This window comes from Camelina sativa, chromosome 8, assembly GCF_030686135.1.
Source record: "Camelina sativa cultivar CO46 ecotype springtype chromosome 8, ASM3068613v1".
In the NCBI taxonomy this organism is placed as follows: domain Eukaryota; kingdom Viridiplantae; phylum Streptophyta; class Magnoliopsida; order Brassicales; family Brassicaceae; genus Camelina; species Camelina sativa.
This window is the reverse complement of record NC_141887.1, coordinates 27,718,569-27,733,063: the sequence shown is the minus strand read 5'-3', so window position 1 is coordinate 27,733,063 and position 14,495 is coordinate 27,718,569. Positions and strand designations below refer to the sequence as shown.

Sequence of the window (14,495 nt, the reverse complement as noted above, 5' to 3'; positions counted from 1 at the left end):
TTATATAATACCAGTCCTTATACGTTTCTATATAGATACGCATATTTCTCTCCCCTGAATCACACATCAAGAAGAAGTTCAAGAAATAGAGTGCATAACAATAAACATGAACTCAAGAGCCTTACCCTTCTCCGTTCTCGTCATCCTCATCGCTACAGCGGTGTTGGCCAACGGTTACACTACTCCTCCTCCTCCAACCACCGCATACCCTGCCGTGAAAACCGTGGAAGCTGCAGTGGAAGGAATGGTGTACTGCCAATCCTGCGACAAATTCGGATCATGGTCGTTGGCCGGAGCAGAAGCCATAGCCGGAGCTAAAGTCAGCATTATATGCAAGAACCATAGAGAACAAGTGAGTTTCTACAAAGTCTTTAAAACTGATTCCTACGGTCATTTCTACGGTGAGCTCAAAGGTTTCAAGATGACTCCACATTTCTTGAACCATCCTCTTCACTCTTGCCGAGCCAAGCTCGTCTCTTCTCCTCGTGAAGACTGCAATCTCTTCTCCAACATTAACAATGCTCTCGATGGAGCATCGCTACGGTATGAAGAGAAGAGGCTCAAGTGGACGAACTATGAGGCTGTAGTTTACGCCGCTGGTCCATTGGCTTTCCGTCCTGACCACTGCCCCACGACTGCACCACCCACTTACTGATTCGGGTTTTGAAGATGATCGTATACTAATTATATAACACACTGTTATCGATTTGTTTCTATTTTGTTTATTTTGGTGTTATGATTGGTCAATTGTTTGTAAAAAGCTGAGTAATATTGTAATGGGACTCGTGTACTCTTTTGTATCGAGTTTTGTTCAGTTAAAGACCGGTAAAATCATTGGCCATAGCAACATGAACATTTTAAATCTCAAACCTTACGACACAAATGTCTGCAAGTTACAACAAGAACAAAGATTTCTCATAAATCAACACAACAGAGATACAAAGCAGGAACATCGACCACAAACTTTGCCTGCTTCTAAGCATAAGTTATGAGAGAAAGACAAGAGTGGAACCAAATACCTTGTTCCTTAGCAATCCATTGGCATTGCGAACAATTTATTGATCTCATCCAAGGCTACTTTTGTGCACACCGTTGGCTCAAATAGTTCATGTTCATCTGATTTTGAAGGCGGTATCTGAGATGGCTGATTCTTCCTTTGATGTTCTTGCTCAACTTCTTTATCATTATCATCATCATCATCATCCTCAAGTATTGTGAAACCAGCAGCAGGATTTGGTTTCGTCTCTACTACTGCCTTTCCTCTGTTTTTAGAGCGGTTGGGTCTAACAAAATCTATTGGTTCGCCAAACATGTTGTTTATGTCCTCCATAGCTTCCTTTAGGTTGACTGTAGGATCAACAAGGCCATGGTGGCAGGCATTTTCAACTGCTTCTGGCTCATCGGAGATGGTTGAACCAACAAATCTATGAACAACTGTATCTTCTCTAAATCTAGGCCGAGGAGGACTGTTTCTGTCTGCTTCTTCAGAACTTTCAGGTGAATGGTCTCTTGGTAGGAGAAAGACAAAAGCTTTTCCAGCCTCATCATCTTCATCCGTAGTCTCATCAGCGTTGTCATCATCAATGAATATCTCAAAGGACTCTTGATTAGACTGGGATCCCTGGGAAGTACCAGTCTTTGCTTTTCCACTTTCAAAATTCTCGTCCACAAAAACTTCAAAACCATTGTTGCCTCCTTGATTTTCTTTGTTCTGACTTATTTGTCGTGATCTTCTCTGAAGTGGAGCAGTTTCTATAGGCTCTTTGAACATGTTGTTGATTGCATTCATGGCTTCCTTCGTGTTTATTGTGGGATCCACCAAACCGTGATGGCAAGCATTTTCTGCTTCAGGCTTTCCTACAATGGCTTTATCAACAAAATTCAACACTGGCTCATGTTGTTGCCTCTCAACCTTCTCGTGTTTTCCAGTCAGTTTTTGTTCCTGACGCTGCAAGAGGAAATATAAATTCAGAAATCTGCAGGACTGGTAAGAAACTATACAAGCGGAGCAATCAAATTATGGAAACAGTACCTGTGTTTTTTTCTTTTTGTGCCTCTCCATGCGACTAAGGAATTGCAAGTATGATTTCTGTAACTCATCCATGGGTTCTGCAAGGCTGTGGACAAGAGGAAATAGTCACTCAAACAGTCATTATTACCTTACTCATTTTCCACAAAATGAGTTGAGCGTAATGGATACCAGGAATGATCATGACAAGAACTCACTTAGAGAATATATAAACTGAATAAAAGTAAAGATTTGATTATCATAAGTTGCATATGCATAATCACTTAATAGAGTATACTCTTAACCATCTATCAAAATACCAATTTCTAGCGTTTCGAAGAATACTTACTTTTGCACTCCAAGACGGTACATTTTCTCAGCCTCCTCAAATCTCTTCATCTTCTCATAATGAAGAGCATATGCCTGGTAGAACAGTGACCTCTTGGTCCCTATACTTTTTGCTTCCATGGTTCTTAAGAGAGCTCTTGGATCGTCTACAAAATCCATCTAGCCAAACAATGCATCACCAAATTAAGACCAACAAGTTCATTAAGCAACATCAGCTATCACCAAATTGTTTATGCACAAAAATTGAAGCAAATCATCAGGGATACAAACCCCAAACTATGCAAATCCAAAATATTCATCTCTCGCTTACTTCCTTATTACAAAAATGGACATAGCTCAGTTCTAACCCCTTTAAATATTCGATCTTTACAAGCAGGAATAGTAATGAGATCATCAAAGCCATATGAATCCAGTTACATTTTTATCCACTGCTCTTACTAAAATGCTTATCCAATCTAATGATCTCCACGGTTCTCAAAAACAGTATAACAACTCTAAGCTCAAAACACAAATTCAGAATCAAATGCCAAATCAAGAGGGTGAGAGTGTTCGTTCATTACCAGCTGCAACCAAACACGAATATAACGCGAATCGTTCTTATATCTCTTATCAGATTCAAAAGACTCCGCACACTTCTGCAAAAACCTCGGCAGCTTCTCGTTCAATATCTGAGTGGGCAAGCTCTCTTTCATCTTCTTTACACCTCTGTTTCAGATTTACCCAATAATCAAATACACATCTTTTTAATTAGGTTTTCATGCTTCAGCACCGTCGACACAAAATAAAAATAGTGACACGGAGAGACCAAAAAAAAAAACAATTTACCGGATCCAGGGAAGAAGATGATCTTTTCCAGAGTATGATTTGATATCTACGATCAGTGAAGCCAACAGTTTCTCATTCTTCGCCATTTTTTTACTTCTCCAAATTGAATTGAAGAAAGCAAAACGAAAAGGCCAGAGAGAGAGAGAGAGAGAGAGAGAGAGAGGGATATATGAATTTGAAAAGATTCCACCTTTTTGGTTTTTAAAACTTCTGATATAGAAAGAGGCTCCACTAAGCCTGAATAACCGGCTAATCCGGTCAACGGTTAACCATATAACCGGGTTATGCACCAAGGGATTCATTCACAAGAAAAATGGAAACGCTTTTGGAGGAGCCGTCAAATTGATTTCGCCGATTTGCTCATCTCTCCTCCTCAGTTGCTTTTTTCTCATGGCGAATCCGGCGGAGACCCCCGACCCGAATCCATCAACGCCCAAACTCGAATCTGAAGAGATAGAGGAAATCAACGGAGACGAAGAAGAAGAAGAGGAAGAGTATGAGGAAGAAGAAGACGATGGGAAACCTCAAACGCGAGAGGATGCAATCGCGAGTAGGATCCAAGCTGCGTCTCTGTTCCGTCGTATGCGAGCAGCTCCGGTCCCGGTTCGTGTTCACGACGTGATCGTCAAGGGGAATGAGAAGACAAAGGACCACGTCATCGAGGCTGAGGTGGATGTTTTGAGGGAAGCGACTACGTTGCAGGAGCTTCTCAAGGCCTCTAAGGTTGCTAATTTCAATCTTCAAGCGCTTGATATCTTTGATTCTGTCAAAATTACGATTGATTCTGGTCCTCCCGAGCTTCCTGGTACCACCAATGTGGTTATCCATGTTGTTGAGAGCAAAAGCCCTATCACTGGCCAAATCGGAACCTTCACTAAAGCTGAGGTATAATCACTTTCGTCTTTCTTGTTTCAGTGGATTAGTATTAGAGTTGGATTTGTTGCTTTCATGTGGATGTATCTGATTCTGGAACTGATCATCTGGATTCCATATTTAATTGTTTGTGTGGCTCGTTGTAGGCTAGATCATCAAGCCTTGAAGGCTCTTTGAAGTACAAGAACATTTTTGGATATGGAGATATCTGGGACGGGTCTCTTGCTTATGGCTGTGATCACTCTGCAGAGGTTGGCTTGGGTATGTATCTACCAAGGTTCAGAGGGCGTCCTACTCCATTTACGTCGCGGGTTTACCTTTCTACCCAAGAATGGCTTAAGTTTTCGTCTTATAAAGAACGAGCTCTTGGTCTTTCCTTCGGGCTTATTGCTAGCAAGTATCATGAGCTGGTCTACACTACTGCATGGCGTAACCTTATTGACCCATCGCAAATGGCATCAACATCAATTAGGAGACAGCTGGGTCATAATTTGGTTTCTGCTCTGAAGTACACTTTCAAATTTGACAAGAGAAACTCACCCTTGAGGCCAACACGAGGGTACTCTTTCATCTCTACGTCTCAAATAGGTGGTCTTGCACCTGATAGTCGAACCCTCCGCTTTTTGCGTCAGGTTTGGGATTTCTTCATTCTTATTGCCAGCATTTACATTTAACTTATTTTACAATTTGGAAAGATGTAGCTTTTACTCAGACAACTTCCATGGCACGTAGTTCCTTGTCTAGGCTTTTGCCCTATTTATCCATAACTTCCCAAGTATCTCTGGTACTCTTTACGTATTGTGATAGTAAATGAAAAGATTGGTTAGCCCTATGATAACATCCGTGGTTCTTTGGATGTTTGCCATACATCATGTTGAGCGTTTTCTTGTCCTTTTTCAGGAAGTCGATCTCCGATATGCTGTTCCACTCGGGTTTTACCGTGCTGCTCTGAACTTTGGGGTATCTGGCGGAATCACATTTCCATGGGGAAGCGGATACAAAAGCAGAGCTTCTTATGTACCTGAGAGGTTCTTCTTAGGTGGAAACATATCACCTGTGTGTTCGTTGGGAGGACCATCTGCGTTATGGGGATTCAAGACTAGGGGATTGGGTCCTAACGAGCCAAGGAGGGAAGTACAAGACGAGGAGAATGGTGGCACATATGAGCGAGATTTTGTGGGAGGGGATGTTGCGGTAACTGCATTTGCAGACCTTTCTTTTGATTTCCCAGTGAAATGGTTCAGAGACAGAGGAATCCACGGACATGTGTTTGCATGTGCTGGGAATATGGCGGAATTGTCAGAGAACAAGTATAGGAAGTTCAGTGGTCCAAAGTTCTTGGAGACATTCAGAAGCTCAGTTGGTGCAGGAATCGTTGTACCAACTAGTCTATTTCGCATGGAGGTTAGCTAGTTTCTCTTGTTTATCTCTTCTCATCAAGAATCATAAAACAGATATTGATTGTTGTTTTGTTATGTGATCTCTTATGCCAGCTTAACTACTGCCACATACTGAAGAAACAAGAACACGATCGAGCAAAATCTGGATTGTTCATGACATTCTCAACATCATGATAATGCTATACCTTTGATGATATCTTTAACTGTGGCTTTGTTTTGGTTTGTTTTCCAGGAGCTTCATTGTTTAGTTTCTTGTTTGGATCTGAAAACTGTGAAAATTTTAGTGAGAGATTTGCTTACGTGATGTGCGGATTTTTTCAGGGGATTCGTTTCTTGGCCTGGGAAGGAGATACTAGATTTTTAAAAATAAAAATTAACTAAAAGTTGATTTGTTTTAAGAATAACATTTTTTTTTTTTTTGCTGAGATTATTTCCTTTTTTATGAGGATAAATATGAGACGGTAGAATAAAAATTGTTTCCTTTTTTTTTTCACGAGTATGGATGATTTGGATAGACTAGTTGGGTAAGATCCCTATAAATATAAGCCTGACATCCTAGGGAAGGAAGATAAATCAAATCAATCGTTGGGGTTTTGATCATCAAATCAATCAAGTCGTCATGCAAAAGCAAAAGAGTCCGCGAGTATTTTTCTTCTACCCTATCAGTTTCTCACCGCGCTCCCATTCAATTTCGGCAAGCCGTTTCGTCATAACTCTAAAGACTTTCCGGAGAGATTTATACCGTCCGATCACGGGGAAAGAACGACTATTCGGACAGACGTCACTAGGTCCTTCAGTTCAAATCAAATTCGAGATCCCTTCAGAGTTTCTAGCCTCCTCGAACGTGGAAACATGCCGTCGACACGTGTCTCTCGTTTTGGCGAATGTTGAGCCAAGGATTCGGGAGATTTTAGTTTTGTATGGCATTCAACTCATCGGAGAAAGCCGAGGAAGACCATTCGAGCTCAAAGCTGATGCGGAAGATGTTGAATATCACTTGATGGAAGAAAGCAAAGGCTGGACAACTTCTACTTGTATCCCTAAATCGACTACTACTCCGGTCGAGGAATGTACTATATGCCTTGAAGACTTATGCGACGACGAAAAATCTATAGTGGCACATGATTGTTGTCATGTTTTTCATAAACTCTGTCTTTGGCGTTGGATTTGGACCAAAAGCACTTGTCCTCTTTGTCGTCATCCTATTTATTCAAGACCCGAATTTTTGGGATCTTAAGCTTTGTAACACGTCCATGTATGACCCAAAGATGCGTATTCTCTTGTGTAAATTATTATGGGATTAAATCATTAAATAATTAAATTTTAAAAAGAAGTAGTGCAATTAAAAAGATGTACAGGCCTCGATTAAAGAGTTGTAAAGTCACGTGACGTAACCATTACAGATTCTCCACCTTTGTATAGTTTGTTTATTTGGTTTTTCCCGCAGTCGCCGCCGTCGTCAGACAGAAGCTTCCTTTCTGCTGTCTCTAATTCGATTATGGAGGGCGTGCTAGCTACGGCACAGGGAAACGTACGCGTCTCCTTTTCTAATATACGTTAACTAGTGATTTAATCTGATTCTGAACCGTCGTTTTCGTTCTAATCTGTTTTCTAATGGGTGTTATTAGGTTTTAGTAAAGCTGGTGAAGATAGCGCAGAAGCGAGGTTTAAAAGGCGAACATGGAACATGGAAGGAGTTTCTAGATTTTATCGACAAACAGCTCGGATCCTCGAGCTTGAGTGATCCTTCCAAGCGTAACCGAGATGATTTGGTCGCTTTTCTTACTACACTCAAGAAGAAAGAAGATTTGCAGGTTTTTAAAAAGACAAAACACACTACACAATTCTATATAGTGTTTGATAATGATACTTGTTTAATCTCTGAAGTTACATACTTGTTTGATGTTTTTATTATGTGTACTCTACTCTCTCAGGTGTTGGCTAGTGTTCTGAAACTCGAGAATGATCTTTTTGAGAAATTCAGAAAGAGATCTCCGGATGAGACTGCTGAGCAGGTGTGGATTAAAAACGTAATTAGTTTAGCTGTGTAATGCTATCAGGTTTAGTAAGTAGTACTCACAACTAATGTTGTTGGCAGTGCAGAGGCTAGTTCGAATGACTCTTACGCATAAGGAGTACCCATTAGACTACTTGTTCCCATCTAACGCTGAGGTTTGTGTTTATCTTATTCCTTTTCATGTGGATATTAATGGAGAAAGTGATTGAATAAAAGCTGAGATATTTGAGTTCCAAAAACAGGATTGGGTTGTAACAGGGCTTGGAAAGAAGAAGATGGAACCGACCAAGATCGAAATGATTGCCATTGATTGTGAGATGGTTCTTTGTGAAGATGGGAGTGAAGCTGTTGTTAGAGTTGCTGCAGTTGACCGTGATTTAAAGGTGATTCTTGACGAATTTGTGAAACCGCATCAACCTGTTGTTGACTATAGGACTTTCATTACTGGACTTGCTGCTAAAGATCTTGAAAAGGCTACTCTCTCTGTGGCAGATATACAGGTAGGTTGTCTATATATATATATATATAGACTCCTTTTTTTTTACGTTTTCAACAAATTGTTCTGATGACATCTAGTGACTAAACTTTTGCAGGAAAAATTGCAGATGTTTCTCTCTGAGGATACTATTTTGGTAGGTCAAAGCTTGAATAATGATCTAAAAGGTAAAGTAGAAATGTTCCAGTTCCTCCTAGGTTCTTATAAAAGTTTTAAGTGCCCGACTTACTTATGATTGATCATCTCAGTACTGAAGATGGATCATGCCAGAGTAATAGATACTTCACTTGTGTTTAAGTATAACTATGACGGTACAAGAAAGCCTTTACGACTTAAAAAAACTTCTTTGAATTATCTGTGCAAGGTAAGCATGTGAAAGCTCAATTCTCTGCTCATGATATGGTTCCTGACCTGAATAATCCCATTGTTTGTTTTACTTCCATTTCCAGTGTATATTGGGATATGAAGTGCAGAAAGAAGGTGTTCCCCACAATTGTGTTCATGATGCAGAAGCTGCAATGAAACTTGTACTTGCTATACTAGAGAATGGAGTAGAGACCTCTGTTCCACTATCTAAAGAGGTAAGTTGGATTGTCACAAACTTTATTAGTTCAAAAACTAAAACTATAAAAGCTTATATCTTTGTCTGCAAAATTCTATATAGATGGTGGAAGCTGACAAGTCAAGGCTCTACCTTCATAGAATCCCTTGCAATGTTCCTTATGAAGAGCTAAATGGAATTGTATCTAGGGATATCCCACATGAAGTCAAGGTATGAATCCATCCAACAAATACATTTTCTAATCCAAAATTCTTTATTCTCTATCTTAAAAAAATTCATGAGCTCTTCTTGTTTCTTGAAATTCTTGTGGCAGCCGTTCAAGAAACAAGATCGTCACTACTATACCGCGATTGTTGTTTTTAATAGTCCAGAAGAGGCAAATCAAGCATTTGAAAACATTGCTGGAGACTTGGGAAAGGTATTTTAGCATATCCATATCTCTGGTTATTTCACACAGGTGAGGTGAGTGAGGTATAATAATCATAAGTTCACATTCTTTCTCTTGCAGGATTCGATGGGTTTGTCCCAAAAACAGGTCTTTCTAGAGCCGAGTTCATCAGGACCTACATCATATGTTCTTGTTCGTAAAATGGTCGGAGATGATTTGATTGGGGAAGTCTCTGCAGAGGAGAAGAATGCAAATCCTAAGAAACGGAAGAGAGAATATGATCCTAAAGAGAAAATCAGAGATTTGACCAAAAAAACAAAAAAAGAGAAGACCAGAGAGAGACGCAGATGTAAACAGAGAAGAAAACAGAGAAGCTAAGTGAAACGAAGATATAATATAAAGGAAATCATAAGATGATAATAAACCTCAAATGGTCTTTGATAAATCATTTAACCATGCCTCAATTTTTCGTTTGATAATCATTGATCCCCTCAAAGGCTCAAACCTTGTTTAATTTTTAGTTAGTTGCCAATTTATTATTGGATTTGTATCAGATTTTGCTAAAGACAATCCCTCATAACTTGTGAAACCTGATTAACCAACAGAGAGACTAACCCTTCTAGTAGCTGCTGGTTAGAAATTGGATTAACAAGCCATCCTAGAGATATTAAGAGTGGACACTTCACAAAGCTACAATATACTTGTCAGATATTAAGAGTGGGGAAGAGTTGCTCCATTACAGCAATGTACGTACCCCTAAAACACTAGAAAGTTAAAAACAGCAATCCTAGAGAGTCCTTTAACTTCTATCCTACAAATTAGAAAAAAGTAACAGGATCCTCCGATTTCAATGAGCTTCAGATCCAACTAATTCCTCTTTGCTTTGCATTTTTTGCTTCACCATCCTCCACCAATCTCAAGTCTACAATTCCATACCTGTACAATAAAGGCAGATCAAACTTCAGTGAACTCATCCACGAAGCTACAGAAGTTAAGAGAAGCAAGAGAATGCTAGCTCGACTTTTTCTTGCAGGAGCAGGACCATCGAAAGCACAGAAAGAAGCTCAAATGAAGTTTATACTAACACGAAGGCAGAAAGGCACTAAACTTTAACAATCCACACATAAGTCAGTTACTAACCAGCCTCATCCACGCCTATAGCAGAGAGCAGACAAGGTACTAACATTATAGTTTGAGATCTTCCACAGACACATTATGCCATTTTAAGAGACAGTAACAGTAATAACCATGTAAAAGTTCGAAGCTTTAAGCTAATCTAAGCCACCAATAGTAACTTGAATATGCTAAGACTCTTACAAGAGTTCGATCACACAATGGCCAAACAACCTAATGAGTGTTCTTTACCTGAACCAACTCTACGTTTCCGTTGCTTTGATTTCTCAATCTCTAGTTGCATCTCCATCAACATGTTGAGTCGTTTCAACTCCACCTCCTTTGTAACTTCCATTCTCTGCTTCTCCAATTCAATCATCATCTGCTGCTTCTTACCTTCAATCCTCTCGTACACTTCCCCGAACCTCAGAATCGCCGAAGCTAGTTCCCTACACGTCGATCCTTCTTCACTCAGATCTACTTCTTCCACACGAGGTTGCTTCCTAGCAACGAACTCCCAATCACCAGACTCATTATCATCATCATCATCGTCAAGAGAGCTTTCGGATCCAGCTGGATTCAGATGATTAGGGTTCACAAAAGGCACCACTGATTTGACAACCCCACCACCACGTGTCGATTTCTTGACAACAGGACCGATCAAGAAATCGAGGCGATCAAAGAAACGCCAAGTCGACGGCGAGAGTTTAGCCTTCTCTGTTTTGTACTTCTTCTTCAGTGTATCGATCCGGTTCTTACACTGAACGTCGGTCTTTGCACGGGCGTTATCGCCGTGTCTAGAGTTAACGGCGTCGGCGACGTCTTTCCAGTCATTCTGTCGGAGGTTTCCGTGGTGGAGCTTGACGTAACGATTACCCCAAGCTTCGACCAGCGTCGCCGTCGCTTCCTCGCTCCACCAGTCTTCTCTTCCTAACGGCGGACGGTGGGAGCCACTCGATTTTGACTGCGGCGTCGTCGTTGTCGTCTCCATTCTTCGGGAGTACTTACTGCTAACGTACGCACCGGGTGGAAGTTACGGCGTAGGATGAGATCGAAACAAAGGAAAAAAGAAGTTTTTTTTTTAATTTCTGGTGGGAGGAAATCGGAATGGGAGAGAAGAGGATTAAGTGTGGCCTGACATTGATGACCGGCGGGTGACGTCATATTGGATTTGTTTGTTCTCCGTTTAAAACCGAACTAAACTCTTCTTGTTCTCTTAATTCGTTATTATGATTACACTGTTGAAAAAAAGGAACCTCATAACTTTTCATTTATTTCATAATAAACCTCAAACTAAAATATTATATAAATAAACCTCTGAAATTAACACATCCACAGTCTCTTATTGGTCCCAATTCAATTTAGCCAATAGATTTTTTTTTTCTTTTTTGGTCTTAACGGTGATTATCTCATGCATTATTAGCATTAGCGTACAATTTGTAAGAAAATCCCAACATCTTTTCCGCACTTCCCACACATAAATTTCTTCAGCTAATTTCACACGTTTGTAATTTTGGCCGAGAGATTGGTAGAATATTGGTTTATAAAGATTTTTAAAATTATATTGATATTAGTTTGTGAATTTGTAGATTTTTAATAAAGAATTTGTATTATTGGTGTTGTTTATAATTTTGTACAATAATTTCTTATATAATAGATTTTGTTGGTATGTTGATTATGTAATTCTATTACGCCCATGCTGCAAAAATCTGAAATGTTAATCATCCAGAGAAACTATGTTAGAATGCAGCTAATTTCCCAAAAAAAAAAAAACACAGAAATGCCAAATATGTTAACTTAGAGAGAAAAATTATGTTATCCTAGAATCGATGCTACCAAATAATAAATAAGTAGTTACGTTGATTTTCTGTGAAAATAGCTATGAAATAGATATGACAATTGGGAATTTATGTTATCATATTGGGAATCTAAATTTATTGTCATGTTCAAGCTATCAAAGAATCTAACAACCATTCAAGAGATTGGTAGATTTACTTATAAAGATTTTAAAATTGTATTGATATTAGTTTGTGAATTTGTATAATTGGTGTGATAATTTTGTACAATAATTTATATATAATATATTTTGTTGGGAGGTTGATTGTGTAATTCTATTTTAAAAAATTGGTTATTTGAAGCGCTAGAGTGCTAGAAGTTAAAACAAAATTTGTTAAACTATTATAGTGTTATTGGAAGTTTGAAAAATTATTTTCTACCATTTAAATGGTTCAGTCATTTAGCCGCAACAATCAAAACCATCTTTCTCCATTGTATTTTGTCATCAACTAATCACATATACTATTGTTACAAAAAAAAATCTCATCTCATCTTACAAAATAACATGATATCCGAAAACTAGATGGAGGAAGTGAGAGGGATCAATCAATTTCGGGTCGATTGTTCTTCTTTATATATATACCTAGTGTGTCCCTCCTTATATATTAATTGCAAAACAAACCCGACACTTTCAATAAATATGCCAAACAAACTCATTACTAAAAGATTACATAAACTAGAATCTGACCCGCGCTACAGGGCGGATGGATATTTACAGATACATAAATTTATAATAAATTAAAATATATTGTAATTTTGTTTTAGTGTGGTCCATCTTAGTAATTAATACATTAGTGTAATGAATTTGGATAAAACAGTAGAAAAACGAGTAAATGGTAATATAATAAATTTTGATACAATGAAAAAAAATGTGAATATTTTAACAGCATAGGAAAAAAACTTCCAATATATGTTCTTTAAGTCTTTTATTAATCCCTCAATTTGTAGCTTTCAGGATTTGGAAGCACGGAAGCAGTTCAAACTGCCTCGCTGTTGAAGCTTGTTAAAACGCTCAACATGCCTAAAGATACACCAAAGCTTCGTGATAAGCTGTGAGATTTTTTTCTTCAAATCATTCATTGGATCTAAGGATAACTTACGATAAAACTGCAAAATCGTGTCATAAAAATTTAGGATTTGATGAGAACAGTAAAATACTATACATTTAAAATCTTTCTTATTTTGAGTGTTGATTTGGTGACACATCAAATTGATCTTCATCCAATATTATTTTTAGGCTAGAATGATGGAATCAAATGAAAGAAAAGAATCCTACTAATTTTCTTTTTATGTAGGGAAAAGGTTTAATTTAATGTTGTAATTTTTTTAAAAATTTAATGACTTAGTAAACAAATAAAAAAAAACAAAACAAAGTGCAAATAAAGGTAATAGAAAACTAAAATCAATAAACATAAGTTATTTTTTTTTTAAATGATTTGGTTTAGTAACAAAAATTAACCATATAAAACCTAATTGTTAAAATTATTTATGAATTTTACTAAATTAAACTTACCAACACCAAAAGCTTTTGAAAGTATTTCTCCCAAATACAATAAAAACTAATAAAATTTGAATACTAAAAATAAGAATTATAAGTTAATTTTTCTTAATGACCTAAAGAATACAAAGAAAAAGAAGCATGTTAGCATACAAAAACAATCACTTTTACAAATTAAAATAAGTTGAAACCCCATAAGAATCGTACCATAAGAAGCATTTGGCCTCAATAGAAGTAAGATACGATTGAATGCCAAAAATGATTGAAAAAACATTCCACCAGGAAGAGCAACCTACAACAACATTAGATTCAAATCCTAAAGAGAAAAAGACTCGGCATTAGACTCAGCATTTAGTAACAAATTTTTAACATGAAGAGAAATAGAGGTGACATGGAAAAGGCTTATACCAAATTTGGAGCAGCCCATCCGAGAGTAGCAGAGAAGACAGTCATGACCTAAGAAAAAGCAAGACATAAGCTTCCAAATCTAGTAGAAATTCATTGAAACCTATAGTAAAAAAATCAATTAAACCAATAATAGTAAAAAGGACTATGAATAACTTACAATTCAAGCCGATAACATGGCAACACAAGTCTCTTATGATAACGCTAACGCCATGGCCATGGCGAGTGACATAGTAAAACTCTTGAATTCATCATTTATAGGAAAAAGGGTAAATGAAATAGACAACAAAGAAATAGTGGAAGGTATAATGATTCAACCTTGATGACTAACATTGTATTTATAGCAAGACGATTAACATCAACAATTAGGGTATATTCTAAGAATATATTGCATAATTAATTTGGTGATACTGTATAATGTTCACTATTTAAATGTTTTGTTCACAATTATATGACGATAGAGTTTTAATAGATTTACGATTTGGAAATTTAATAAATTTCATTCAAATGAAAAATTACATTCAAATATTTTGAGAACACTTTCAAAAGATTGAGATCTTTGTGATTTGGGAAATCAGTTATTGATATATTAAATATGATAATTTTGTTAAAGTTTATCGTAGGATTTATATTGATTGATTTAGATTTTATTTTTAAGACTTATTAAAAATTCCATTTGAATTAGTTTATTAGTTTCCTAAATTATAGGATCAAACAATATTCTAT

At 37.5% G+C, this 14,495-nt stretch overlaps 6 protein-coding genes across 8 annotated transcripts; 4 read left to right on the top strand and 2 right to left on the bottom strand.

Moving 5' to 3' along the window:
- Positions 1-35: 35 nt before the first annotated feature.
- Positions 36-800, top strand: LOC104708568 (non-classical arabinogalactan protein 30-like). The gene has a single exon (XM_010425165.2). The coding sequence runs from the start codon at positions 107-109 to the stop codon at positions 653-655; it is 549 nt and encodes a 182-aa protein (XP_010423467.1). The 5' UTR covers positions 36-106; the 3' UTR covers positions 656-800.
- Positions 801-834: 34 nt separating this feature from the next.
- LOC104708565 (uncharacterized) lies at positions 835-3,363 on the bottom strand. Its single transcript, XM_010425163.3, has 5 exons — positions 3,182-3,363; positions 2,917-3,061; positions 2,358-2,515; positions 2,033-2,117; positions 835-1,948 (listed from the first exon to the last, which is right to left on the bottom strand). The coding sequence occupies exons 1-5, from the start codon at positions 3,265-3,267 to the stop codon at positions 1,028-1,030; spliced, it is 1,395 nt and encodes a 464-aa protein (XP_010423465.2). The 5' UTR covers positions 3,268-3,363; the 3' UTR covers positions 835-1,027.
- Positions 3,364-3,406: 43 nt separating this feature from the next.
- On the top strand, positions 3,407-5,852 carry LOC104708564 (uncharacterized). The gene is made up of 4 exons (XM_010425162.3): positions 3,407-4,066; positions 4,201-4,686; positions 4,955-5,458; positions 5,548-5,852. Exons 1-4 carry the CDS (start codon positions 3,572-3,574, stop codon positions 5,626-5,628), a joined length of 1,566 nt encoding a protein of 521 aa, XP_010423464.1. The 5' UTR covers positions 3,407-3,571; the 3' UTR covers positions 5,629-5,852.
- A 76-nt stretch (positions 5,853-5,928) lies between these two features.
- On the top strand, positions 5,929-6,784 carry LOC104708563 (uncharacterized). Its single transcript, XM_010425161.3, has one exon. The coding sequence runs from the start codon at positions 6,074-6,076 to the stop codon at positions 6,689-6,691; it is 618 nt and encodes a 205-aa protein (XP_010423463.2). The 5' UTR covers positions 5,929-6,073; the 3' UTR covers positions 6,692-6,784.
- Positions 6,785-6,866: 82 nt separating this feature from the next.
- Positions 6,867-9,467, top strand: LOC104708562 (small RNA degrading nuclease 2). 3 transcript variants are annotated; one of them, XM_010425157.3, is made up of 11 exons: positions 6,867-6,985; positions 7,083-7,268; positions 7,389-7,469; positions 7,558-7,626; positions 7,714-7,971; positions 8,065-8,134; positions 8,216-8,331; positions 8,417-8,548; positions 8,632-8,739; positions 8,843-8,947; positions 9,038-9,467. In XM_010425157.3, exons 1-11 carry the CDS (start codon positions 6,953-6,955, stop codon positions 9,293-9,295), a joined length of 1,416 nt encoding a protein of 471 aa, XP_010423459.3. In that variant the 5' UTR covers positions 6,867-6,952; the 3' UTR covers positions 9,296-9,467. The 3 variants fall into 3 exon arrangements, with proteins under 3 accessions (XP_010423459.3, XP_087318815.1, XP_087318814.1); XM_087462688.1 differs by having other exon boundaries at positions 6,916-6,985; positions 7,553-7,626; XM_087462689.1 differs by lacking the exons at positions 8,843-8,947; positions 9,038-9,467 and having other exon boundaries at positions 8,632-8,745.
- A 90-nt stretch (positions 9,468-9,557) lies between these two features.
- LOC104708561 (trihelix transcription factor ENAP2-like) lies at positions 9,558-11,261 on the bottom strand. The gene is made up of 2 exons (XM_010425156.3): positions 10,283-11,261; positions 9,558-9,853 (listed from the first exon to the last, which is right to left on the bottom strand). The coding sequence occupies exons 1-2, from the start codon at positions 11,019-11,021 to the stop codon at positions 9,840-9,842; spliced, it is 753 nt and encodes a 250-aa protein (XP_010423458.1). The 5' UTR covers positions 11,022-11,261; the 3' UTR covers positions 9,558-9,839.
- Between the last annotated feature and the right edge of the window lie 3,234 nt (positions 11,262-14,495).